The sequence below is a fragment of the Poecile atricapillus genome, chromosome 20 (genome assembly GCF_030490865.1).
Source record: "Poecile atricapillus isolate bPoeAtr1 chromosome 20, bPoeAtr1.hap1, whole genome shotgun sequence".
NCBI lineage: Eukaryota > Metazoa > Chordata > Aves > Passeriformes > Paridae > Poecile > Poecile atricapillus.
Window position 1 is genome coordinate 6422516 of NC_081268.1, and position 27999 is coordinate 6450514.

Consider the following 27999-nt stretch of genomic DNA (forward strand, 5'->3'; position numbering starts at 1 on the left):
AGTGTAGAGAAGATTTGAGAGTTAAACTGCGTGTACCTCCCAATAGTTTGTGGGTAAGAACATGCATTCATTTTCTGATATTAGGGATCAGATTTGCATCGTGTATTTTCACTCAGAACTAGAGCAGTGCTAAATATTATTGGTTTAGGTGACGAAATTTGACTTATGGATTTGTTGTCTTGTCATCTAGAGGACTTGGTGGCTTTTCCTTGGAATAGCCTGGGAGCTACTTGAGTTAACAAATAAATTGGATCTTTTTAAAATAATGCTGGAATCCAATGTCATAGGTCTTCCGTCTGTCTTGAATTTTTTTTTCTTAGTAGCTATGATAAGGACAGCAGAGAAATCGGGGTTTTAACCAAAGCAGAAAGATTCAGGAAAACATAGTGCAGCATGAATAGGATCTTGCTTCCTATTGATTTCATGCTTATAAATGCAAGTGGTCCTTTTTCTACAGTAAAGCAAGATTTGATACTGCAAATTGGAAATCAATAACTAGGGGACTGTCTTAGTGTGCTGGAAAGGGAATCTGTAGTGATAGGATTCCTTTTTCTCAGGTTCAAGTTCAAAATAATTCAGTGGAGCTCAAATGGATTGGTTATGCTAACAACTGATACAAAGATAGGACTTCTCCACATACTGGCCACAGACATCTATAGGAATGGAGCTGAGACAGCAGAAAACTCTTAGAATGATGCAGTGTCTCAAAGATTCCAGGGTTAATCCCACTGGAATGGAAAAGCTAGAGCTGTATTATGTGAAAATCAAATGAAAGACATTCCCCAGTTAAGTGTTTATACTTCTGGAAAGTCTAAAATAATGAGAATTCAGTCTAATTTTAACTGGTAGATTTGTACCTGAGGCTCCATTACCCCTGACTTAATAATTAACAGGTGATATTTGAGGTGTTAGAGGATGTATAGTGCCTCCTTACACTCATTTCACTTAAACCTAGTCTCCAGTTTTTGATATTACCAAGTTATTCTAACATTCCCACAGATGGGGAATTACTTCCATTGCTGAGAAAATGGAAATACAGAGAAGCAGAATAACTTCCATGGGGTTACACAGGAAATGAGTGGCCAAACCAGGAGCTGAGACAGAGCTGCTCAAGGCCTTGTCTGGTGTGTTGGAACAGAGACTCATTTCTCATCTTCATGGATTTTGTCAGTCTTAAGTTCATGCAGGAGTAAGAGGAAGACCTCAAAGTGGAGAGCCCTGGATTTCTCATTCAGCCGAGTCAATAGTTACTCTCGAATCAACAAAATTATTCCTTGCCACAGCTATGAAGGGAAGGAGGATTGTCTGCCAGAACCCTGCCAGTGTAGGCAGGGCTTCTTTTAACAGAGAAAACTATGTTCATGCTGTAGGAAACATATATTTTGAAGTGATGTTTCTCCCAGTAGGTGAGAAAGCAATTGATTATATTTTCAGAACTGCTCAGTGGCTCTTGAAGATGAATAGCCAAGTACTAGAAAACCAAGCCACAAACCAGCAAGGTCATCAGCAGATGCAGTGAGCATGCCTAGCTTTGGATTGGAAAAAAAGGAAAAGCAAAGGAGAACTGGTGGGCTGTGACTGCTATGTCAGCATTTGGAGAATGTTAGTGTAAGGCTGCTTTCCCTTGAAATTACTTGAAGTACACAAAAATTCAGGATTCTTGTAAATACAGAAAGAAACTGCTGCTTTTGTCTTGGCAATACTGGTATCTTGAGTAGTTATAGCCAGGAGAGATCCTGTGTGGAGACAAGCCTCTTGCTGCTGGTTATTTTCTCAGTTGTATCACATGGTATTTACACACTGGGACAGTGCGGTGTCTTCTCAAGCCCCAAGTGCAGGGTGTGAGTGAATTTGTGTAATTGTTTTTGCCAAAAGGAGGCATGCTAGTTCTTTGGCTCTATGTCAACTTCCCTTTTCTTTCTGAAAGATTATTTTTTTCCAAAGTACAGACAGCTGTATTAAATGGGTTTGTTAGTTAACTTGGAACTTCAGCTGGAGAAACTACTGTCAGAGACATGATTAGAGGGACTCTGCTGTGAGTATAAATTACTTCAGAACAAGTTCTTGCCCTTCTCAAGGAGAGGCACTTTGTGTTTAGTGCCTTAAACTTTTTGTGCTCATAGCTGGGACTCCCTCTTAGAATCCATCTACACTTATAGAAGCAGAAAAGCTGTGAAAAGGGAAGGAAACAATCACTCATCCAAAACTTCCTGTTTCATTTCAGGGACTTTCTGCCACGTGGATCTGGCATTGTAACCAGGCGCCCACTGGTCCTGCAGCTGGTAAATGCCAGCACAGGTATGTGAGCTCCCTTTCCCTGTGTGTCCAGCTGGATTGCTGTCTCAGTCAGGAAAGTCTTATTTGATCACTGAAGAAAATAAATAAGAATTTTCCTGAGGAAAAATGAGCTGCAGCCTTTTTGCCCATTTAACATCTGTTGCATTAAGTGTTCAGTAGCAAAATGCTTCTTAATGTGGTTTTTTTTGTTTTAATTTATTAGTCAGGGCTCCATGCAAATACATCATAATTTTCCTCTGCCTATGCAGCTGTGACTCTAATGAGTGGGTAACACCTAAAAACCAGATGACCCTGATGAAAATGTAGTGAACTAAGGGGGTGAAGATGCTGGGTTCAACTGAATTATCTCAGATGTTGACCACATAAATGTGACTGCAGTAACTTCTGTTCCAACCTGCAAACTCTATCGGGAAAGGCCTTTCCCAGACTTTATATCTCCAGTTGCATTTTGTTGTGACATCAGGATGTGATGTTTTTGTCACACTTTTGAGTGTTTCTCTGATTTCAGTGACTCTTTCTGACTCTGCTTCTGTTTAAATAGAATATGGCGAGTTCCTACACTGCAAAGGAAAGAAATTCACCGATTTTGAGGAGGTCCGTTTGGAGATTGAGGCTGAAACAGATCGTGTTACTGGCTCCAACAAAGGGATTTCCCCTGTGCCCATCAATCTCCGAGTCTACTCTCCCCATGGTGAGTCCTAATGCAGAGGGACCAACTCTTCTAGAAGGCTCTCCAGTCCATTGTGAACTGAAAACAAAGTACTGTCCTCCCTTCCCGTTCAGTGTAGCCTATGTGGAATGACTTTGAGGGCGCTGTTTTCCTGATCAGTGTAAAAACAAGTGATTTAAAGGAAGGGTGATGAAACCAGTGACAATCACAGTAGAACCAGCCTGCAACTAGTTCTTACTGAGCCATAACAAGAAGGGAATAGAAAGCTTTGTGTGCTTTTGTGTGTGCATCTCTTATCCCTGTGATATACTGAAGTCACTTTAACTACAGATGGTACTTAAAGACCAAGACCAGAACATTCCTAACTTAAAAAATCACTTGTGCTAACTCCTGTGTCCTGTGTCTAGTCCTGAACCTGACCTTGGTGGATCTGCCGGGTATGACAAAAGTCCCTGTAGGGGATCAGCCCCCTGACATCGAGTTCCAGATCCGAGACATGCTCATGCAGTTTGTGACCAAAGAGAACTGCCTCATCTTGGCAGTATCCCCAGCCAACTCTGATTTGGCCAATTCTGATGCCCTGAAGATTGCAAAGGAGGTGGATCCTCAAGGTAAATGTCTCCTAATTTATCCTGGCATTACTGGGCAGTTGCCTGATTTTCCTTTGGTTGTGATTAGACCACTAGCTGTCTGTTGCCTTGGGATGTATCTTCACCAACAAAAATTCTTCTGAGAGGTATTAGTGAGCATTAACAGTTGGTGTAGTAGAAATTTTGTTACTCCCTTTTCTTCATTTGTCTAAGCCCCATTTCTGAGGAGTTGAAGAATTTCCTTTCTTTTAAGCGTTTGCATTTGGCTTAGAAAGAACTAGGAAAATATGCACTAAAATCCTTTTCTGCTGTGGCATAGCTTCTGCATTCAGCAGGTTACAACTGAGAACTGATCTTGATTTTTGTCTGTTTTGCTCTTCTAGCCTCTTGTACATGATGAAGCTGTAATGTGTGACTTTAAGAGCCCTCGGGTAGCTAAGTTGGGAAATCTGTAAGCTCTGTGAACAGAGAAAAATAATACAAGAGTCGTTTGCTGATCAAGTATGTTTGTGGGTTTTTTTTCCATAGGCCAACGCACCATTGGGGTCATCACCAAGCTGGATCTTATGGATGAAGGAACTGATGCACGAGATGTATTAGAAAACAAATTGCTTCCCCTCCGTAGGGGTATGTTTCCTCATGCTTTGTCCATGATCTACTTCTTCTGTTTTCCCTGTGTGAGGTGTCCTGGCCTCATCCTCTTCCTCCAGTGGATCCCCTTCCTGTAATATCTCTTACGACTTGTGGTTAAGCCATCTCTGTTCCAGCCTAGAAGTGAGAAAAGCTGGGAAACAGGTTTCAGTCATGCTGTTAACAGGAACTTTTTAGGTATTTATACCTTTATATGTAGTCCTTGCAGAAACTCAGCCTTATGCTCTTATTTTTACTTTCTCTTTGCTTCTTTCATTAAGGCAAGCTGTGAAAGATGTCTAAAATACTCCCCTCACTGCCCTAGTAAAGAGATTAAATAATTCTGTGGCCATGGCAAAAGTACCTGTGCTAAGGACTCATAAAAGGAGAGTATGAAATAAATGAGACTGGAGTGAGCTTTCTGTTAGGAGAACAGTAATAAATAAGATAATTCTCTGTTCCATACTCATTTTTGTCCTGCTTACAGAGCCTAGGACATTCAAGGAAATTTTAAACTCTTCCAATTGCCCATGTTAACTGGAGTTCCCCTTTTGTAATGCTGCTGGCTGAGCAACCTCATTCTCAAGTCTGAGTTCTATTTACATCCTTGCAGCCATCTGATTTCTAACTCTCTGTGTAACTCTCACAGGTTACATTGGTGTGGTCAACAGAAGTCAGAAGGACATAGATGGCAAGAAGGACATTCAGGCAGCTCTGGCTGCAGAGAGAAAGTTTTTTCTCTCCCACCCAGCCTACAGACACATGGCTGATCGCATGGGAACCCCCTTCCTGCAGAAAGTACTGAACCAGGTACTGTCCACAGTCAAGAACTGCTGCCCTTGGTGTCACTGGCTGTGAAGCACACCGAGGCCTATAATGGAGCTTGCACACCAAAGGCAGAGCACTGATTTATCCTTTCACTTTCAAATTCAGTAGTTGGTTTGTGATATATACACTACCAGGATGCAAGGTCTTTCTGGCTAAGTTAAAAGATATCTTCTAAATTCTGGTGATTTCTGTACCTAATAGTATTTATGTGATACTGATAGTCATTTCCCATCTAGTGAGGCTGTCTTATCTCTATTTTTCATACAGTAGCAATTTACTTTTGCTTCCCTCTCTGTTGCTTTGAAATACTCTATGAAGTGAAGAGAGTCTCTTTCCTATTTGTCATTATTCAAATATTCATCTTTCACCTGGAGTTTCCCACAGCTGTACTTTTTGGAAACCCTCTTATTAGTGCTTCATGAGTAGTTTTGACTCCTTCCACCTTGCCTTTTCACCCTTTTTTTTTTTTTGAGAAAAGGGCTTTGCTACCACATTGATGTACTAATCTGAAGGCAGAATAGTCTTTACCCTCACGTAAACAGCAAATGCTAATACTTGTATGTGAAGTTTATTCTTGGGTTTGAGTCAGCAGGTTTGTGTGGAGGGGAGTTTTGCACCAGACAAGAAAGTGAACTGAAGGTCAAGAGTAGAGGGGGGCAATAGGCAGGAGCTGAGGAGGTGAAATACCTTCAGCTAATTAGTATTTGTCCTGGGATAGAAATTTTGTTAGGACCATGCAGAAGAACTGAACACAGAGAGGAGCTTTCATCTTTTTTGTAGTGTGGAGGCAGCAAGCTCTTCCCAGTAGCTACCTAGAGGCTTATTGTCATCTTAAACCTTCTTCTTGTGCAGCAATTGACCAACCACATCCGTGACACTCTGCCAGGGCTGCGGAACAAGCTGCAGAGCCAGCTCCTCTCCATTGAGAAGGAGGTGGAGGAATACAAGAACTTTCGCCCTGATGACCCTGCTCGCAAGACCAAAGCTCTGCTTCAGTAAGTGGCCTCAGTGTCCCTCCCTGGAAAGGACTGCTCAGCAATGAGTTCTACTTCATGCTCTTGGTTTTCTTTCAGGATGGTCCAGCAGTTTGCTGTGGACTTTGAGAAACGCATTGAAGGCTCTGGAGACCAAATTGACACCTATGAGCTGTCAGGAGGAGCTCGGATCAACCGCATATTCCATGAGCGTTTCCCCTTCGAGCTGGTGAAGGTACTGCTTCTCCTTGCTGCTGAGATACACTTCTTGTTTCCTGTTTCATGTTACTACTTTGGTCAGACTACAGTCTGAGACTGTCCGTCTCCTTACTCCTTTTATGGTCTTTCATCCGCAGACTTTCTCTTCAGCTACTTTGTTTCATGGTTTTCCCTTTTATCACCTTTTCCCACTTGTTAGTCTGCTTTGTTGGGACCTTCCCATTGTGCTGACTTTTCCCTTTGTCCCTGTTCTTCTGACAGAACTTAACTTTCTCTGAGCTAAATGACAGTGGTTTTTGGGCTCGATTCCTAAATGCTAAATTGAGTGTGAAAAATCACTTTAACACAACCAATGGTAAATCAATGACTGAATGCCCTCACAGATATGTTATGTCAATGCTACTATGACTGAGTTTCATATAGAAGGAATGATGCTGAAACTTGGACTTCCTTGATCCTGAGCATCAGACTAGATCTAAAGTTGGACTCCTGGATACCTAAGGAGCAGGAAAAAGAATTGTAGGTGTACCTGGGATTACTTCTGTCTGCCCCTTATCAATGGCCTAGAGGTGGGAACAGTGGAGAAACTCTACTCCCCTCTTAACACTGGAAGAGGATTTTTCTTGAAAGACAGTTTTCTTGCATGGTGAAGTACACTAACCTAATCAAGAAGGGGTACTGAAAATATTTTTTTTAATGCCAGTTGGAACAAACTTGAGAGCCAGATCTTTCTGCTCCAGTATTTTTTGCATTCTGCTTCCTTTTTTCCACATTTGAATAAGATGAGGCCTTTCTAGTGAAATAAACAGCCTTCCTTGCATTAGATTTACAATTCACACAAAATGTTTTATCCATTTGTGGTGTTTGTTGAAAAATCAGCTACCAAGATCTCATGCTAACTGTTGTGAGGCAGACCAATGTGCTTTAGGAAGCCATCTAACACTTCAGTCCTAGTGCTTTATCTCAAAGAAGTGCCTTAAGAGCAGCTGAGGCATCTGTAAATGGAGGCCCTTAGCTGTTCATGCGTGTCCAGGATGTCCTGCTTTGGCCACAGCAGTTTTGTGGCTGGACTCTACATCCAACACTTGAGCTAAGATCTCATGTGTCACATGGGAGTGCTGGCATGGGACCTCTTCTCTGCAAAGTCTGCTGCTGTGTCCTGCTCTGCAAATCAGGGTCAGAAGGTTTCTGATGGAATTCTCTCCTGGTGCAGATGGAGTTTGATGAGAAGGAGCTGCGGCGGGAGATCAGCTACGCCATCAAGAACATCCATGGTATCAGGCACGTATCACACACCAGGCAGAGCTCTGGCTGAAAAGCCTTGTTAAATACTTCTAGACCTTCCAAATGGAGTTGAAGACTTCAGAGGTACGGTAGGTCAGCCAAAGGGAGGGATAACCTCTGGCTTGAATCTGGGAATAGGGACAGTCATTCAAGTGAGTTTACTTTCTTTTCCCATGAGTCACAGAAGCCTAAAAAGGTAAAAGCCTGGGTGACTTGACATCTTTTTCATCCTTCTTGGGCCTTTACATGTGAGAGGATAGGAAGAGGGATGCAACCCCATGCTACTCCTTTGTTTAGTTAAAACTAAAACATTGATTTTCACATTAACCAGCAGTTAGTTGTTCAAAACAAGTTGGTACAGAGCCCCATCTCCCCTACAGATCTGAGGGAGCACTTCTGTGCCCATCACCAGGGTCCCACTGGCCCCACATGGTTAGCAAACAGGTTTGTGTTCCCTTCAGTGTGAAAGCAAGTTGTCACAAAATTCAGCCCTGAGTTGTGCTGCTCTTGGGAAGGTGCCTGTCAGAGCCCTTCTGCACACAGGGATGTGAACAAACACTGACCTAGATTTTTTTTCATACCTTTCTCTTGGTCAGTCACCAGCTGATAAAGGGTATCAGTATCAGATGTGTCAATGTCCTAACCATTAATAAAATCTTCCAGAGCAGGTCTCATCTCCTGCACAACTCTGAGGTCAAATACACTGTGGAGGGGTGAGCCCTTGCCCACCCCTAGGCTGAGGTGAAATGGTGACCTGGCTATGCTGTCCAGCTAAGATCCATTTTTCCCTCAGCACCTCCTTTCTTGCAAGTGCCAAGCACCCCTCATTTTTCATGCACTTCAGTCAGGGCTTGTCCAGGGGATGTGACACTTCCCAGCCCAAATGTCCCGGGTTTTGGTGATGGCGGTGCCTGCTCCAAGATGTGTGTGTAACGCTGTGACATTCTCCTTGCCCCTTCTCCCCTTCCTGCCTTGTCTTGTCCCCACCCTGGGTGTTTAGAACCGGTCTCTTCACACCTGACATGGCCTTTGAGACCATTGTGAAAAAGCAGGTGAAGAAGATTAAAGAACCGTGCCTGAAATGCGTGGACATGGTCATTTCGGAGTTAATCAATACTGTTAGACAGTGCACCAAGAAGGTAACCAGAGGCAGCATGGAGTTGGCACCTTCCACCTGCTCGCTGGCTGCGGCGCAGCATTGTGACCTGGGCAGGGACTTGCCTGCAGCCACACTTGGTGTTTTCACCACCTCCTCAGCATGACTAGACCTGAGCAGAGCCAGCCTGGAGCGATCCAGCCAACAAGCCAAACAGAAAGGAAGCACTGTGGGATTTCTGCTATGGCCCTGCTCCCTGAATCTTTTAGACCTGGGGCATGCTGGAGATGTCATGGCCTTGTCTCTAGCATGACTCCTGGTTCCTTTGAAAACCAAGGGTATTTTTCTATGGCTGCATTTTTCTTTAAATTTATTATCTGAGTTTATTTTCCAAGCCAGAGACTGGCTGTCTGTCAAGTGCCCTCTGTTCTTGTAGAAGTGAGAGGATTAATCCCAGAGTTGCCCTGGGGGGATTTATGTGGCTGAAATTTAGAGCTACAGCACTTATAGTTGTGGGCTGTATCTCAAGGAAACATTCCTGTGGTGTTTGGCTTGATTTCTGGCTGGTTTGGTCCATATCCTGATCTGGAATAGCAGCACATGGCTGAGAAGAAGCAAGTTAGAAATGTTCATCAGCCTCTGGGGTCTGTCTGTGCTCTCTCTCAAGAGAGGGCATCAGGCTTTGTCCTTTGGGATCCATACTGGTAATTTTTGGGGTCAGAGGTGGGAACCTGCCTTGATTCTGCTCTTTGGATGTGGCAGCTTTTGTTTTTGAGGTTGGGGTTGAAAGAGAGCAAGATAAGATGACTTGTGCCATTCTTCTCAGCCATGATTTGCTGCTTCAGGCAGGGCTGGGTGCTGGTGAAAAGGCACCTCAGTTAGGATTAGGTGGGCACTGGAGACTGGAATCGCCACTGGCTATTCAGTTGCAGGTAAATGGGCATGCAGGAGGTTTCCACAGAGTCTGACCCCCTCTCAGCAAGGGTGGGGGCAGGTGCCCAAGTGGTGCCACTTGCCATCCCTTGCACAAGTGCCTGGTCCTTAGGGCCGAGAGCCTCTGCAGGAGGGCTCAGGTGTGCAGACACATGCTTTGCCCCCCAGGACAGACTGGGAGAGCAAAGTGGACGCAGTGAGAGGTTGCTCAGGTTTCTAGAGTGCTGGAGGAGCTTCCTTTTTCTGTCCTGCTGTCCTCTCTTGGGGTGTGTGACTGTGGGAAGCACCCAGAAAATTGCCATTAGAGCCTGTTGACAGGTAAGCACAGGCCCTCGGGCTGCCAAGTATCCAGAGTCACCTGCTAACTGGATCAGAAGGGCCCTCCTTTTTTGTGCCCTCTGAAGCTTCTTTTGATTTTTTCTCCATTCATCAGTTGCTATTCAAAACTGCACATTGATTTTTTTTTTCCTCATTGCATCCTTTCCTTCACTTCCTATTTCTTACTTCATTGTTTCTTTTTCATTCCTCTTTTTAATGACAATTTTAGAATAAACCCTCTGTTCTGAAGGCAGCAGTTCTCAAGTGATCAGGCAGTGGGTACAACAGGGTGGGAAGTAGGGGAGGAGAAGGGACCACATGGATGAAGGGGAAACATCACAGATTCAGGAATAAAGGATTCTGTTTCAGCTTGGATCTTACTGCTAAAGTGTTCATGGTTGACTTCAGTTCTGGTTGCTCTGTGTGCACTCTAGTAGCCATGGTTACAATTTTGTATATGAAGAAACAAAATACCGTCATTCAAGTGATCCTCAGGTATTGTAAGGGACTAATTTTTAAAAAAAATCAGACTTCCCTTAAGTCTCCTGGGGGAAGCAGCATAACTTGAGCTTAGCTGGGCAACTGGATTCGTAGGAAGCCTCTGCTCGGTCAGAGGATGCGAATTGAGCTCTGGAAATGCTCTTGCTTGGCTCAAAAGGGGCATTGTTGGCACCTGGAGAGAGACCCTTGGGTGAATCCAAATCCTGTAACATACTGCAGCTCTTTGCTGCTTAAAAGGCAGAGTGCTTGTACATCCCCTAATATGTGTTGAAGAGTGTTTTAATACTGGTATTGCTTGGGGACTTTCAGGTGTTATCCACAGAGATGTGAAAGATGAGATGAAGGAGTAATACCTGATTTACATGAAGTGGTGGTTATTTATAGCCATCCCAGGATTTGCTGTTAGCTGCAGGCACCCCAGGTGTGGTTATAAACTGCAGCTTTAGAAAAGCAATATCCCCTTCCCATGCCAAGGGGATGTTATTCCCTGAAACCACTGGTAAAGTAATAATGGCCCATGGTAAGGCCACTCCGATTGTGTAACAAAGAGCATCCAGTAGAAGCTCTGAAGTGTTAAAAGTGCTGAAAAACTTTTTTGGGTGCAGCAATCCTGAATTTGATTGATCTTGGCTATATTTTAGTGATTTTAGTTTTTGTGAACTTTGTTCTTCCTGAGTAGAGCCATTGAGAACACAGACCACAAATATCAGTGGAAATTAATAGTTCCTTATAAATCACAGCAGGCCTGTGTTGGGTCTGATGCTGCAGGTATAATGGATGCTTTGTGTAGCTGTGGATGTGCTGTAGCATATTTGCATTTTCCTAAATACTGGGTACATCTATTCTTACTGAGGAAGTTGATGTTGCAGGGAAGGCGGGTGAAATGTAATATGTTCTGTAAGTGGGGTGGTTTGTCCAAATCCCTGAAATTGAGAGACATCAGTTCCGCTCTGCCAAAACAAAAGGCAAGTGACAGACCTCTGCAGGTCTTAGCCTGGCTTCTGTTCAGGCTTCCTGCAGCTGGAATAAGGAAAACTTGGAAAGGGAGATAACTATGGTGGGAAGGAAAGGGAAATGAGATAAAGAGAAATGGTGAACGTCTTGGAAAGGCGGCAGTGGCTCACTGGCAGAAAGTTTTGTCTTGAAATCCAAAGAAGCTTTCCTTCAGGAAGTGATCACTTGATCCCTGGGGGCTCCATTCATTCATCTTGCTCTTGACAGCTCACCATTTCACTGGCCCAGCTGCTCCTACCTCATTCCCCCTCTGACACTTCCATTTGCCTGTAGACTCTCCTGATACTTGGCAGTGCACAGGCCCCATAGCAATGCTCACCTGGTTCAGTAAACTAATGGAATGAACCAAAATCTCACTTCTCATTTTGCCTTGTGTTTTCTCTCTTCTCCCTCTTCCTTCCTTCTTTCTTCTTCCTTCCTGCTCTTTCTCTGCTTTGCTTTCTTCTTCCTCGTTGCTTCCTCCCACCCTTCCCCTGCCATGCAGAACGGGTCTCTTCACGCCTGACCTCGCTTTTGAAGCCATAGTGAAAAAGCAGGTGCAGAAGTTGAAGGAGCCAAGTCTGAAGTGTGTGGATATGGTAGTGAGTGAGCTCACATCCACCATCAGAAAGTGTAGCGAAAAGGTAAAGAAACAAAAAAATTGAAGAAAGGTCAATGCCCATCCCCTTCCCACATACTTCCATGCTGTTTCTCCACACACACACACACACACCAGGAACTCCAGCAAATCTAGAGAGAGAAAATTGATATAAAAATGCATCTAGAGGAGAGCAGCAACCTGCAGGTACAGGAGCAGTTTAAAGGCAGGCCAAGGGGAGTGGGTGACAACTGATGGGCTCTTCAGCTGAGCAGTGAGCTGGGGCCCAGTGGGTTACTCTGGCATAACCTTTTCCTCTGTCTGGCTCAGTGTGGATCAAACCCTTTGTAGGGCCAATTTGCTGTGCCATTGCCTGCACATTTGGAACTTCCTAATAGTTATTTCTGGGACCCCCTTAAATCCAGGTTCCCTAGAAAAAGATAAAAAGCCAGAAAAAGACCTCCCATCCCCACAGCATGAGTGATCTGCAGTGTAAATTGAGCAGTAGCATCTAGCAAACAGCACTTGATTAAATGTTTGAGGTGCAAGATGTTCTGCAAGAGACATCCAGAGTTCCAGAAGGGTTTGAGAAAAGCTTTTCCAGGCATTACACCCTCTGCATCATTCTCCTGCTGATTTCTCACTCCATGGACTATGCTCAGGGGGAAGTAGTGTGATACTTTTCCTTGCTTGCTGTGAACCACAGGAGGTAAAGCCCGAGGGCAGCAGCAGGTGGAGAGTGACAGGGAAGGTGTCAAATACTTCTTGAAGGCTGGGGCAGGAGTGGCTTTGATTCCTGGACTGGTTCCCTCCAGGAGAGGGCACCACATGCCTCCTTTAAAAAAAAGGCAGATGTGGCAATTGGTGTTAAACTTGCCAGCGAGGGGCCAGAAACATGTGGCACAACAGAAGTGTGTTCTGGAAACCGAGTTGGAAAGCGCTGTTTCATGGGCTATTTTAGGACTTGGAAATTACAGTTTCCTTTTTCCAGGGATGCAGCCAGACTCACCAGCATTTTGGTGAGCCCTAAATTGGGAAGGAAGGGAAGATAAGAATTGATGTGAGTTCAGAGTGAGGGCAAAAGATGAATTAATAAGGTCTGGCTCACTTAGGAATGCAGAGCTCATTGCCACCTCTGTAAGGACACATCTTTGACATGTCCCAAGCTCTGCCCAGTCTACTTCTTGAGGAGTCCTGCGGTTGCCATGTTATGGGGCCTGATGTGTGAGGCAGAGTAACTCCTTCCCAGCCTATTTCTAATGTGGATTTTTTTATTTTGATGGGTGTGATTGCTTGCAATATGTTCTGTATCCAGCTGGTGATGTCCAATTTGGGTGGGGAGAGAGAAGGATGATGATAAAAACCCCAAGGGTGTTGAATTTTAGTTTCTCTATTGGACCATGTCATTAGAGTGGCTGGATACCCACTTGCTCTGTGGATTTTTAATCCATGATGTGATCGACAACCCTGTGAGGATATTCTTAGGTGATGCAGCCTGGGTAATCCTGTAAGGAAGGTGATGGTGACACTGTAGGAGACTAATGGCTGTGGTTACAGCCAGAGAGGCCAGGGAGGCAGATATTAGATGTAAAATAACTGCCGGAATGAAAACACATAGCAACAGTACTGGAAGAAAAGAGGAAGACTTTAGTAATGTTTGAAGTCAAATATCTGCATGTAGTGAGAAGGTTAATCTTGCCTGTACCTCCCTCTGAAAGAGTAGAAAGAAAGAAAAGGCCACTTAAGGATTGCAGCTGGACTGAGATGGGTTCTGATGGCATAAGGTAGTAACAGCACAGGGACATTAGTTAATTTGCAATATTTATTTTGCATGTTATAGTTCTAACTGCTTGACATGGACAAGAGCATGTGCTATTAGGGGAAGCATCTGGAAAAGGCTACTTTAGGACTGATGCTAATTGTAAGGTAATACCCAGCCTGCCGTGTTGTGGACTGATGCTGCATCTGAAAAGATGACAAAAACCTTTAAATTCATCAGAAGTCCTTCAGGGCTTTTGGAAAGGAAGGCTGCTTGGGCTAACACCTCTTAAATTAGCTTAACAGTCCTGTAGCCTTGGTTTGTTGCTGTCCTGAACTGTTGTGTGTTATTGTTTATGTTCTCTCACAATTATTTCATTTCACCCCAGATGGTGAAGAAATCATTGTATGTACAGTTGTTAAAGCTGTATAGATTGAATATTATGAGACTGTCAAAGAACACAGAAGGTGACAAACCCATCTGTGTTCACAGTACAGTTTTCCTGTATGAAAAGTTGACTATTTCTTGACTATTAGACAAAGCTGAGTGCTGGAGAAGACTGCCATTAACAGCTGTCCTGTGACTGGCCTGATTCTGAGCTTCTTGCTATTAGAGAATAGCTCCAAAAGCAACAGAAAGCTGGTATAAGCATGCTCCCTTATATTTAGGAGAATAATGTTCTAGCTAGTGTTTTTCCAAAAGCAGGAGCCTTCTGTACCAGACTGCACTGCAGTGTCTCACAAGTGCAGGAAAGTCTTGCAAGTCAGCAGCCCTTCAGCTGAAGGTTGATCTCTGGTGTGCTGGCAAGGACTCATAGAATCTGTAAAGAGGGGAGCTAAGGAGCATTGGGACAAATTTGTTTTCAAAGAGGGCTGTAAGCTTGTATTTTGATGAAACAGGAAAATGATGCTAAAACAGGATTGAAACCCCACTGAGCTGGGACACAATCCCAGGCTGACAGACTTTACCCCTCGAAGGGTCGCCTGCTCTCCTGTCTTTCAGAGTCATGGCATTTCTGGGTGCTGTTTGTCCTGCTGGTGATAACTCCTTGCCCCTCTATAGCCTGTTGCATGTTCCTTGGTGGTGTGACATCCTGTGGCTTGTTTATCCTCTTTCCTTGCCCACCCTTGCTGCTCCTGTGCATGCTTGGGGTCAGAAGCTCCTGCATGGGGACCAATGCTGGCAATTTATTTTTGCACATGGATGTTGCTGGGCGAGCTGGGTTCTGAATAAACCACTACTTGTTTTGCACTTTGTGTGCATTTGAACTGGTTGGGACTGGGATGGTGGGGGGAGGTTTCATGTGGTTTTGTTTGTTGTTTGTTTTTTTTTTAATTTGAAGCAAAGAAGCTGAGACTTGCTTAAAGGTTTTCCAACTTCCTGTTTTTCTGTTTGACATAACTTGCCCATCTATCCTTTGCCAACCCCCCAAAGGAAACAGGAAGCTTTCCCTGTCTGTCTCTGAAGCAACCAGCTGCCTGAACCAAAAGATCATGGAGAACACCCAGGTTTTGCTTTCAAGACAAGGTGGTACTGAAGAACACTAATTCCACTTTTTTCCTGCATCTGTGGCCTTCAAAAACAAACCACACATTTAAAAACAGTGTCAAATCTTGTCCAAATTCCAGTTCTAGGCTATTGCAAGCTGCTTGACTGCAAGTGGGCTCAAAGGGTTTGAAACTATTTGTTGGCAGATGTTAGGAATATTGGTGGTGGTTAGTGTGGGATCTGGCTTCCAGAAGTGATGCTGCACATTTTGAGACTGTTCTTGTATCATGTTATAATTATATATACAAAACAAAAGGGCAAACAAGTTTAAGAAGAAGCTTTTATAAACTGAATGAACAAAACATATGCCAAACATGTCTTGGGCAAATGAGATTTTCTTTTTATACACCTGGTTGAGCAGGTGTAAAAGACTGATATTGGGAAATACTGTTTGGCATAATAGTCAAATTGGAGGTAATATTAAAAAAAAACAAAACAGGGAAAATAGTTTCACAGGGAATAGGTGAAGAAGGGAAGAAAGGGCTGGATTCTGGATCTAGAAGATTAATTTCACTTGACTCTGCTGGGCTTGACCTGAGATGCAACAGCTGCTATGGTAGGAATCACGAGAGGTTTATGACTCTGGGCAAGAAGGCAGGTGCTGTGTGAAACCCAGAGGACTTTAAAGGTGCTGATTCTAGAAGTGTAACTCAAATATCTCTGTAGATAATATTCTCTTGAATCACAGCTACCAGAGTCCCGCTTTTCAGTGTGGGCACGAAAGGTTTCACTCCTCAGTAATGTGTCAAAAAATATGCTGTAGATGCAATGTGAACATAAATCTCAGCTACGTAATCCTGCCCCAGCACAGTGGAGAACAGGTAGAAACAGCTGGATGCCCAGAGCATGGTGTTTTTTGGAGACATGAACCCTTAAGCTGGTCAGATCCTCTGTCTCTGCTCGCAGATGCTGGAGAGAGACAGGTGCTTTTGCTTAGTCCCTCAGCAAACAGGGACTGAAATCCGCTTCACTTCCTAGAGGACTTAACAGGTTGTAAGAAAAGGCCATTCACCTGCTTAGCCTACGATAGTGAGCTGCAGAACATATAGAGAGATTACTCACTTTAATGGGAAGAACCCAGCAAGCAAGAAGCAATGCTCTTATATCTGGGTTTTGCCAAAAGCAAGGAATCTGGCAGTCTTCAAGACAGGAAGAATGTGGTGAGTTTGAAGCAGGGCTCTGGTGAGGCAGAAAGGTTGCTGCAAGACTGAAAAGGGCTTTTCTCTAAAGCCCAGAGCAAGCAGAAATTAACTTTACCCCCAACAGACCTCCAGGAACTTGGAAAAATCTGTCTGCAAGTCCAGCTTTCTAGAACTTCCCTTGAAAATATCTGGTAGCAAGGTGTATGTGTGCATGTGTACATGTGGGGGGCTGCAGCCCCCTTTTTACCTCCCTTTCCCATGTGCACGTGTTTCCTCTCTCCTGCAGCTCAGCCAGTACCCTCATCTGCGTGAGGAGATGGAGAGGATCGTCACCACCCACATCCGTGAGAGAGAAGGCAGGACCAAGGATCAGGTGGGGATCAGGAGTGTGTGTCGGGGGAAGTTGGCTGGGGGACACCTTTTGAAGATGTCTCAGTCGGGCCTGAGCCAAGGGGGGTCTGGCTGCAGAGAGGATCAGATGAACAATGTCCATCTCACCTCTGTGTGCCTCTGTTAGCAGTGTCAGTCACTAACCTCTTGCTCTGTGCCTCTCTTTGGCAGGTCATGCTTCTAATAGACATTGAGCTGGCTTACATGAACACAAACCATGAGGATTTCATTGGCTTTGCCAAGTAAGCACCCACCTCCTATTGCCTCCTCTTGTCCCCGTGTGTTTCCTGTAGCTCTGTCCTATAGCTACTCCAGTAAATGGGATGCAGAGGCCCTGGTGCAGATGCTATCATCCCAAGAATGGTGCAGCTCTCAGTATTGCTTGTTTTTTCACTGGCTCTGGACTGCAAGGCTGCGGTGAGAATAGAGATGCATGGAATGGAGTGTTAGAGTATAAGGTTTGTGTCAGAACAAAAAATCCAGCAGCTATGAGAGGTTAGTGACCCAAATGAGGTTCATGTGGGAGTGAGAAGATGAGCAGTCCAGGCTGAGAGAGCAGATGGCAAAAGATGGGGTTATTAAGGCTTGGAAGCTGGTGGCGGGGGGCCTCAACTCACTGTAGCACCTATCCAAAGGAAGGAGGATTCAGGTGATCAAGCAGAGCCTTAGAAGTTTTCAATGTCTCTGCCGTTGTTTTCAGTGCTCAGCAGAGGAGCAGCCAGATGAGCAAGAAGAAGGCAGCTGGTAACCAGGTAGGCCAAGTTCCATCACCTTCACTGCTGCAAGGAGGATGTGTTTGCTCCTTGGAAGCTACCAGGTGGACAAGTGCTGGGCTGGATGCAGCACTGCTCCAAGTTGTTTTGTTGTGTTGCCTTTTTTGTCTTTTAACTCATCAGACTGTTTATAACTGGAGGATAGGGGTTTAGGCTCCCCTCAGTCAGGAAGAACTGATCATCTAGCAGCAATGGAGGGCAATGGCATCTTGATAATCAAGGTCTGGTCTTGCTTTTCTGGTAGAAATCCCTATGAATTAATGTTCTCTCAATTCCTGTTTGTTCAGCCCCTTCACTAATTGTGTCAACTCTCATGCCAAGGTGAGAGGTACAGAACTCTAGAACTGTTACAGAATTGTCCTTTCTAGTTGTCTTTCCCATGAGGGGTATCTACTTTTTGAACAGAGATTTCAGAAGAATTCATGGACTTTTTTTCTGAAAAACTTCACTGGAAGTATATAAATCTCTGTACAGGGAGATGGAGGGTGATGGTAGCTATGGTTGTAGTGTGTATGTAGAAGAACACACCCATGGGAGAAGACAGCAGTGGAGTGAAGGGCTTCCCTTAATCCTCCAGGAACTGTAAGGAGTGTAGGCAGAATTAAAAAGATACTTTGTCCCAAATTTGCTGGGGACATGGCAAGGCTATCTGGGCTAGAAGATCTTGGAAACAAAGCCTTACAAGCAGCTTCATGGAGAATAGAAGCAAATGCTTTTGCTTAGTTTTCTTAAAAGACATTCACTCCTGGCATCCATTCTCTTCATAACAGAATGTTTGGCCATCTCTCCCTGGACATGACATTGCAGAGCATTTCAGATTGCTGGCAGGCAGGTGTTCTCAGCAGGTTGGACTGGCCAGCCAGCCATTTTGGAGCAGCAGTAGGGAATCCCATCCTCTGCAGTCCCTTACAGTAGAGCTGAGCGTAGAAGAGTGCAAAGGGCAGACTCTGGATCTACCTGTAAAGTGCTTTCGCTTTCCTGTTAGCAGATTTATTTTGGGATGGGGATTGCTTGTGTTAACAGCTGGGGTAAAAGATTTGGTACCAGCCTCCAATTTATTTTATTTTATTTTTGAGCCTCTCTTCTCCTGCTCCAGCTTTCCTGGTAATAATCTCTCCTCTCTTTGCTCCTCTCCTGCTCTCTGCTCTGCTGCTGTTGCTATGGTTCCCCTTTGCAGGATGAGATCCTGGTGAGTAGAAGGCCACTCAGCAGGGTGTGCTAATGAACATTAATGTTGCATCTGGGAAGGCAAAACCAGGGCATAAACACATTATTCCCTCTGCTGCCGAATGGGGAGAGGAGGGCAGCTGGCAGATGAAGCAGAAACGAGGTGGAAAGGTAGTGTGTTGAGGAAGAATTCAGAACTGCGGGTACATCTTTTCAAGTGGGTGGAGATAAAAAGCAGCAATCCAAGGACGTGTAGTTCTGTTCCACTGCCCCCTCCTGTCCACACGGGGAGTAGGACTAGCTCGAGTGTAGAAGGCAGGAGATGAAGATCCGAGGCTCCTAAGTTTGCCTTTACAGAGTAAATTGCCAATTAAATGATCCTGTACCTCCAGGGCAGGTAACTAGGCAGGCCACACAATGCAACCTGCTAATACACAGTGCAGTCTCGTGATTTTTCAATGCCAGGAAGTTTTCAGCAAGCATATCTATACAGCAAGATACAAATAATGCACGCAGATGTTTCTGAGTGTGAACAGTGCAGTAATAGTAAAAGTAATGCCTTTAGGCTGATGCATACCTGCATTTGATTATGGCATGTGTGAGCACTTGGTGAAACTAGCACTTGGTGAATAGAAGTCCCCTGGAGAGTAATAGCCTGGCTTCTTTACAGACTAAACTTCTAGGAACTTGTCTTGCCCTAGATTAATATGACTGCCCAAATACCTGGATATGCTAAAGTCCAGGGTACTAATTCCAGATGCACCATTTTGTTCTGTTATCCTTAGTGACTGCCTTTACTACACTAAATTCTTTCTGGGGTGTTTGGCCATGTCCTGAACTAGTTCCCCCTACCCTGAGCTGAGTGAAGCATTCCACACCTGCAGTGTGCTGAAGGGTGTGCTGGTGTCCTGGTTTTCTCTAGGCATGGCCTTTTCTGGGTGTTTTGCTGTGATTTGGTGCTTGTAGGTTGTGCCAGTGTCCAAGGCACTCCTGATGTAGTTCTTTGTGTATCTCTTTCCTCTTGGCAGAGGGTATAATGCACAGCACTGCCAGGTTCCTTCCTGATTCTTTTTATGCTGTTCCTGGCCCTTTTGAGGCAGGGACCTTCACTGGCCAGTTGAATGGGGGGCTCTTCTGGCAGCAGCAGAGAGCACCATGTTCCTTGTCTTTCCATACTGCTCTGCATGTAGGGATACCCTTGGATCCCTCCTCTGTCACCTAAGGCCAGGAATGATTGTCCTTGTTAATGCTCACTGCTTCCACCCCCTCAGGTGATCCGGAAAGGCTGGCTCACCATCAACAACATTGGGATCATGAAGGGTGGCTCCAAGGAGTATTGGTTTGTCCTGACAGCAGAGAACCTCTCCTGGTACAAGGATGATGAGGTGAGTAGCTTGACTCTGCCACTTGAGTCTCAGGCATCTGATGAGGACAAGCACTTCAGATCACTGGGTATTACAGATGTGTCTTCTGAGTGCTGTCTGCAGCTTGTGACAAGCTGAAACTATCCTTGGGCCAGGCTCCCCATGGCCTCAGTAGTGCTGAGCATTTCTGAATTGATGTGAATGTGGCTTGTTTGACGCACAAGGAGTAATATTTATGCTTGAAGTTCTGGCTCAGTGGAAAGTTGACAGGCACTTGGAATGAATTTGACCTTTATTCGTTTTGCTGTGGCAGCTGTGATCATCAAGGGTGTGATGGGTTAGTTCCAAGATTTGGACTTTTAGACATTTGTGGGGCAGCAGTGAGTTTTCTGAAGGCACGTGGCAGTGATTTCATGCATCTCCTGGTTACAAGAAAAAAGCTCTCTCAGAGCAAAATGACAGGAGCTGTGGACCTGAAGCTCTAGCTCGAGTGCTGCTCCTTCAGATTTTGAGTAAATGACTTAAACTCTCCCAGATTCTGCTCTTAAACATCCAAAGTAGGAGTGTCTTTTTACTGATTATATTGAACATGCAGTTAATATGTTATATTTAAAATTATTTGAGTTGTAAATGGTCAGAGTTCTGCTGATCAAAAGTACAGTGATGTGTGGAATATCGCTGATAGGAACATGGACCTGCTCTGTAGAGTTGCTTGATAATCTTGAATATTAGCAATTCTGGCAACACGCTGTGATGTGTTTCTGCTTCAGTGGGAATTGTTATAAGCAGACGGAATCGTTCCAGCTGAAATCACTGTCAACAGTGTCTTGCTTCCTATGCAAGACAAAGGTAGATAATTGTCCTTTTTGATTACTTTGAAAAGAAAAAGAATAGCTGGGTGGTTCTGGTAAGAATGTGATTGAAAAATTTAGTCCCTTCAATGTGCTGAAAGATGAAGGATGTCTGGTATGATGCAGTCATAAGCTCTGAGTTCATCAGGGTTTCTGATTGCAAATGAAGAAATTTCTCTGCCTCTTATTGTGATTTGTGTCCCTCAGGTGTTCTGAGGTACTCAGTATTGTGTCTGGGAGCTGCAGCCAGGCCTGGCATCTTGTCTAGTTGCTATCAGTGGGCCTGTTTCCTTCTCGGCAGGTAGAGATGATGACAAACACAGTGATGAATCAGCCTCTAAATGCTGCTTTCTGTATGGAGATGGCTGCTGTGCTGCTATGGATGAGCAGGCAGCAATTTCCTAATTAAAGAACCAGGCATTGAAGTGGCTTTTGTTAAATCAGTGTCTCTCTGCTATAAGACCCCTGCCCTTTGTGTTCAGAGTTGCTTGGGGAGGCTTCCCTCTCCTCTGGGCTTCATATGCAGGTCGAGTGGTTATAAACATCAAGTAGTTTAATCAAAGCCAGCTGCTACATCTGTATTACAGAGATGATCAGAATTCCCTGTTCTTCCCCCAGGGAGTGGGAGGGAGGGCAGTCTGCAGTGGGGATGTATAAACTGTTGATAGATTCCAGTTGCCTGGGATGGGGATTGGACCTCCCTCCCCTCCTGAGGGAGGGCAGCCTTGGGGGTTGATAGCAACTGGAGGTCTGCACCATTTCCCTTCTGCAGAGCTGCCTAATGAAAACAGTTCCCTGCCAGCCCCTGTCCCTTAAACACAGAGAACCAGCACTGATGAGGTCTGAGCTGCCTCTGAGAAAGGAGCCTTTGTTTTCAGCTGAGTGGGAGCAGGGGGGAAAGGGAAGTGTGTGTTTTATTTGCTTCCTCCCCAAGTTCGACTCCTTGATCACTGGCTGTTGTGAGGGAGAAAGGAAGCAACGTCCGCCTGGACTCAAATACTGAGCCAGGCTAAAAGTTGGTGCATTTGATGGGCAGCTGGGAGAGCCTTGAGCGTGGGGATTCCCATCCCAAACCTCAGTCCTGCGTGGAGCTGACTCAACGCCCAAGAGCTGCTCACAGTGCATGGCCCCCTGTCAGACAGGGGATTTTTACATGTCTGTTAAAGAGCTCTCCTTCTTCATCAGTTCAGGAGAACTCCTGTCCTCTTCAGCTCCTGAAACAATCTCATGTGTTTTTAAAGTTTGTACACCATGATCTTTGCTTCAGCTCTGGAAGGAAGAGGGGGAGGCTGTATCTGCCCCACCCTGCACTTTTGTGGGCTCTCTTGTCCTAGTTCCCCTGTGCTCTGGCTGCTTTCCAGAGGAACAAGGAGAAAGCTGAATCTGCCTTTTGTGGATGAAAGTGCTGCTAGCAAAGCTATGGGTGCTGATGGGGGAAGGAGCAGGGTGAGGTGGTATGTGGTGGGACAGGGGTGAAGGCTAGTCCTGCACCTCTGGGGCCAGGAGGATTGGGGACACTGCCTCTCCCTGCCCTGTCCCACAAGCCAGGACCCAGTGTCTGCAGAATGAAGACATCTGGACCCCATTAGTGAAATACCAGTCTTTCCGCAGCACTGGCTTGTTTTTTCTCTGCCTCTGAAGAAAGGAACTGAAGCTTAAAACGTCTTAAAGGGCCCAGCATTACATGTTAGCAGGGATATATGGCTGTTGATGCTCTGGAGGGGCCTGAAGGAGTGTGCTGGGGAATGGGAGGGGAAGGAAAGAGTGGGCCAAGCGGGGGTGGAAAGTTGGCTTCCCACTCTGCCTTGCTGCCAAGAGCATGTGTGTGTGCTCCTGGGCTCTCTGTTTTTCTTCCTGTCTCCTTTCAATGAGTCAAACACTGGCCCCATGGAGAGTGGCCCCACAGAAAGCTTGGCCTCCCAGAACCTGGCGACCCTCCTGAGGTACCTGCATCTCCTGAACCCTGTGGGATCATGCTGCAGGCCAGCAGTGAGGAGGAGAGATGGGGAGGAGCCTGCTCTGGCTGCTGCCAGTACAGAGTGAGGTTTCCTTGCTCAGGGAGGCCATAGCATCCTAGTGGAGCAGCAGCACAGCAGCAGAGCACACTGGCTGCTCAGCAAGCACCACAGTGGACATGATACAAGAATTTTATTTGAATACTCCTTCTGCCCAGATCCCTTATGCAATGCACAGTGCCTGTGACTCTGCAGGGCTTTCCTGCCTGCTAGAAAAGAGGGTCTGTGAGCTTGGAGAGAGCTGCTGGTGACAGGGACCTTGTAGGCAGGATGGAATGAGCACTGTGCTCTGCGGTTCCTGCCATTAAAGCTCACTCCCTGCTCTGCAGGGTGACTGTTCCTGCTGGAGTGCCTGTGTGCCACTGTGTGCTGGAGTGTTTGCACAGCTGGGTGGATGGATATATCTGCTGCTTCCTTTGGGAATTTGTGTGAATGTGCAATACAGCTGGAACCTTTTGTCCTTACTCAGGTAAATCATGTATTGGAAGTTTGGGTCTCGTGTGAATGGGTGCCTACATTAGAAGAATGTCCTTATTTGCTTGTATGAAGGTATTCACGTTGCATGCAATGTCACTGCATTTGAGACCTCTATGTGTACGAAGAGGGATGACTGCAGAGTTTTAGGTACTTTAGGTGCATTTGGGTGCTTCGTATTCCTTACAGAGTGTGTTGATTCCTGATGCATCGGTTGTTGTTGAGCTTCTTCTCCATCTTCATGCCTTCTCTTTTGCTTGAAACATATTCTTGTCCTGGAGAAGATGTGACCTTATTGACAGTCACTAGATAGCTGTGTATTCTGTACCTGTTAGTCTCTTACCCAACTCTAGTTTACAAATAAACTCATGGATAAATAGAGATTGTCCCCCCCACTGCATACATGTGCTTCCCTCTTCTCTAGCCCCCCTTCCCACTCCCCAGTCCATGTCCTTGAGGCTCAGATCAGCTGGTAGAAATCCTTTTTTCTTTACTCAGATGCTCCCAGTCATTAGAAGCTTGCTGTGATGAGTTGGCTGCAGTCAAGTTGTTGCATCCAGCTTGTTTTAAAGAACATATGAGCAGGTCTGCTCTGAGGTGGTTCCTCTCCTCCTTTCATGCTGCTCTCAGGTGCTCTCTGGAACATGTTCATTTTCTTTACATTCTCTGTGGAGCCTTTTCATTCATGCACTTATTTTTTTTCACAAGTGTATGTTTTCTCATGACCTTACTCAGTTTTAATCAGTCCTCATTTATGCTTTCACTCAGTTTCTGTTCTTTCTCTGGCAGACAAACATCAAAGCAAACACAACATCTAGAGCATCCAAACCTCCAACTTTGAATACCTTGTGGGTTTTTCTTTGTATTATGACCAAAATTCTTTACACTATGAAATCCCTTTCTCCAGTCACCTTTCAGTACTTGAACCTGCCTTCTCAGGTAGCACAGCACACCGCAGTTGTGACTCTGACAGGCCTGTGTGTTTATTTCTGCATTTTATGGCAAAGCTTAGCGTGTGAAACACAAGCCATCCTCAACACAGCTACTTTAGGACAAGCACATGAAACTGAAAGAAATAAGAATGGAATGAGAGACAAAGGAGAAATAAGAGGGTTGTGAGTAGGCTGGTGAACAGGCAGGTAAAAGTGACGATCAGGCATGGCTCCAAAGGGTTAGACCCTCCCAGGCTGAGGGATGAGTGACCTCTGCATGCAGCCATACCCAGAGCCCACCCTCTCCAAGCATGTCCCTCTGCCGTGCAGGTGTTGCCGTCCCCGTGCAGCACTGGCAGTGTGTGGTGTATCCCAGCACAGCCTAACCAATGTGCAGACTACTGTACAATCTCGTAGTCCTGAACAGGTAGTCTGAACACTGGGCAGACGGAGTGGAGCCTCTGCGATCTGCTCTCCGGCAATCAGCAGCTCATTAGTCCTTTCCCCTCCCTGCTTTTGGGATGGGGTTGTGCAGGGCAGAGATGGGGTGAACGAAAGTCCAAGTCCTGATTGGAAAAACATCCTCCTCTGGCAGCTGGGGGAGAAGAAATGTTGCTCCCTGCATGTTTCCAATTTGGAGCAAGTTTCCAAGCGCCTTCCTCTTCCAGTGCTGGTGTCAGGCTGGTACCTGGATTCCACCTGGGATATGCTGCACCTTTTTAGAAAGAGAAAAAAAAATAAAAAATCGATTACTGCAGTTTGAGGAGGAAATGCTGTGAAGTCTTGGCTGTCACCCAGGTGTGCAGAACTTGTTGCTTCATTCAACTCCTTTTCTTCCCCATGGAGCTGTGTGGGAGGATCCTCAGGCCCCATGCACCCTCATCTCGTCCTGAAGATCAGCGGGTCCAGAGCAAAGCTCAGACAGAACCAGCCTTCCCAAGCCCTCCAGAAGGTCCTTTGACAGGGCTGCAGAAGGCAACCTTGGCCAGTTGCCCTCGCAGCTCACCTCTGGCTGCTGCAGGAGCAATCCACATCCCTTCTTTCTCACTATGCCCTGGCATTGCTGAGCCTCCCTCCCTCTTCTGGTTTTTGCTCCCTCCCTTCTTGCTTCCCTTCTGTCCTTCTGCCTCACTTGACGTGGCAGTGGAAGGCTAACTAGACTCGAGGGAGGAGCTTGCTGGCTGCTGGGAAGGCAGAGTTTGGCAGGAAGTGAGTGGCTGACGGATGGGGTTGCGCGGGGGAAAGGAAGGTTCCCCTACCCTGCATGGAAACTTGAGGAATGCTGTCGCTTTCTGTGACGCCTGGCTCTCATGTAGTGATTCCAGATGTTAGTCCCTGCCCACACGATTTGCTCTTTCTGCCTGTACTGCAGGGATAAAGAGGACTTTATTCACGTGTCTCCCTTCTAGGATTCCTTCTCCTGGTGTGGATGGTTAAGATTTGTGACCGAAAATATGAACACTTGGAACTCCCATCTTGGCACTGACCATGCACTGGGGAGATGTAACCCACCCTCACTCGGGGGTGTGAAACACTTACCAAAGCAAGTCAGATAGTCTGGGATGGTTCATCCCTGCCCTGGCACAAGGACAGGGAGAAGTTTCCTTTGTGAAGGCTGGTGGGCATGACTGTGACCTTAGAGGGGTCATGACAGTCGAGTTTTAAACACTGTAGTCTCTCTCAAGCAATTCAGGTTTCTGCCTGTGCTTCCTCATAAACCCCTTGATGGCTTCCTGGGGTTGCACTTGGCTGCAGGTTTAGGTCTGTGTGTTATTTCAGCTGATGTGAATAAAAATCTTTACTTTTGTGCAGGTGAGTTAATTACCATTGCTGTGCTTACTAAGCCAACAGTAATGGTTGTGATTAATCACATGAGTCCAGGTCTAGTGTCTACAGAGCTTTTGAACTAAATCAGCTTAAAATCTTAGGATGTGTTAAGTTAAACCAAGGCAGCTTTCTGATGTAAACAAGCCATTACAGCTGCTCTGCAGTGTGGGGGAGGACTCATTCCTATAAATTATGTTCTGAGGGTAAAAGTGATGCAGGTGGGCTGTATCTGGGAAACATGGTCTCAAGATGTGTGTATGTAGTGGGATGACCAGGGCTTCCTGGAGGAATCACATCTCAGAAATTCAGCTCTTCTGCTTGCTAACACAAGAAGCAGAAAGCAGTTGGTAACATTTTGTTTGGGGGAGTGGAGTGGTTGGTTCAGCTTGAAAAGCTTAGCTCACATCTTTCAAATATTCCAAACTGTTTTTCAGAGGCTTTTCCTAATAATCTTTTAGTGTGCATGTATTCATGCAGTGTGTTTATTATAAATTATGATGTTAATGTTTCTCCATTGCAGTAGAGTTTTATTACTGGAGTTCCCAAAGTGCCTTGCATGCGTTTAACAGAAACAATTTTACTGAAACTCCAGGCATCTCTGGGGTAGGTTTGTTTACCTGTAATACTTTACATCTTACAGAAGAGAAAGGAGATTAAGAGGTTTAAGCAAGATGAATTTCTTCTAATTTCACACAGCCCCCAATTAAAACAATGGCAATGTCTTCTCCCATATCCACAGACCCTTGTCTCTGTGCAGAAGAAGGTGTTTGTCATAACAGCTACAGGGAAACCTTTAATTAGTTTATTTATGCTCCAAATGCAAACTGAGACCTAATAATTCTGCCAATTACTTTCTTGTGCTGTGAGTGCCAATTTCCAACCTTAGGGAGCCCACACATGCATCTGTCAGCTTCATTTTGCATGTATCCAAGAGCAGGAAAATTTACTTTGCTGCTGAGGCAGTCCAGGTGAATGGAGGGAATGCTTGGAGTCAGGTTGGCTTGCTGCCTGCTGAATTATGTGAACTTCTTGTAGGTTATTACCTATAGATTAGCAACAAATAATTCAGGTGACAGTGCCAGTTATTGCTACATCTGGCCAAAACCCATCTCTAGGATTTAGCCACCATAAGGAAATGTGTAGTAGCAATAAAAGACATTGGAATATCAGGTTGCAAATGCAGAATCAATTTTTTTCCTGCAGTTATTGTGCTTTCCACCCCACAACTGGAATGGCTCATGGATGCTGGTCAGCTTCCTGGCCATGTGTATTTTCTTTCCCTGGTAGATGCAAAGTACAGAGCCATATGGCTGTATTCTGCACTGTGCCGGGGGCGGGGGAATAATCCTCTGGCACTTATCCTGCCTCTGCAAGGAGCTCGCAGTCATCTCTTTCTGCAGATTTCCATGCAGGCTGAGACTCCTGTGGGGAGCAGCAGCCCTGATGAGGGGTGTAGACCCTGTGTCTACAATATTCTCAAGCCAGTGCTGAGCACCATGTTCTGTTTTAAACAGTCTGGGGGCTGCACCTCCCCTTGGCCTCATGGCTCTACAGCTTAACTCACAGCCAACGAGCACATTTTATATAACACATACTCTACTGCTGAGGGAGAGTTTTGCCTGATTTTTTTTTTTTCTTCTCCTTATTGATGAAGGGCAATATGAGCAACATAAGCCTCTTGGGATCAAACTGAGGACTTTGAATATAGGATTTCACAAACTACTTCCCCATTTCAATGTGTGCTGGCTCTTCTTTCTCAACTCCAAGTCTGGAAAGCTAGAGAGAGAGAAGCCCTTTTCCCCTCTTGGCCAGGATGCTGCTCAGC

At 45.4% G+C, this 27999-nt stretch overlaps 1 protein-coding gene across 3 annotated transcripts in view; it reads left to right on the forward strand.

Annotated features, from left to right (window-relative positions):
* Window positions 1-27999, forward strand: part of DNM1 (dynamin 1) — a 65124-nt gene that overhangs the window by 21072 nt on the left and 16053 nt on the right. For all 3 annotated transcript variants that reach the window (XM_058853814.1, XM_058853815.1, XM_058853816.1), the window contains exons 2-14: window positions 2225-2298; window positions 2840-2989; window positions 3376-3579; window positions 4087-4185; window positions 4838-4998; window positions 5869-6011; window positions 6090-6225; window positions 7423-7490; window positions 8494-8632; window positions 16668-16754; window positions 16943-17013; window positions 17472-17523; window positions 19983-20096. In XM_058853814.1, coding sequence (XP_058709797.1) covers window positions 2225-2298; window positions 2840-2989; window positions 3376-3579; window positions 4087-4185; window positions 4838-4998; window positions 5869-6011; window positions 6090-6225; window positions 7423-7490; window positions 8494-8632; window positions 16668-16754; window positions 16943-17013; window positions 17472-17523; window positions 19983-20096 — 1498 coding nt within the window. The remainder of the gene's footprint in view (window positions 1-2224; window positions 2299-2839; window positions 2990-3375; window positions 3580-4086; window positions 4186-4837; window positions 4999-5868; window positions 6012-6089; window positions 6226-7422; window positions 7491-8493; window positions 8633-16667; window positions 16755-16942; window positions 17014-17471; window positions 17524-19982; window positions 20097-27999) is intronic.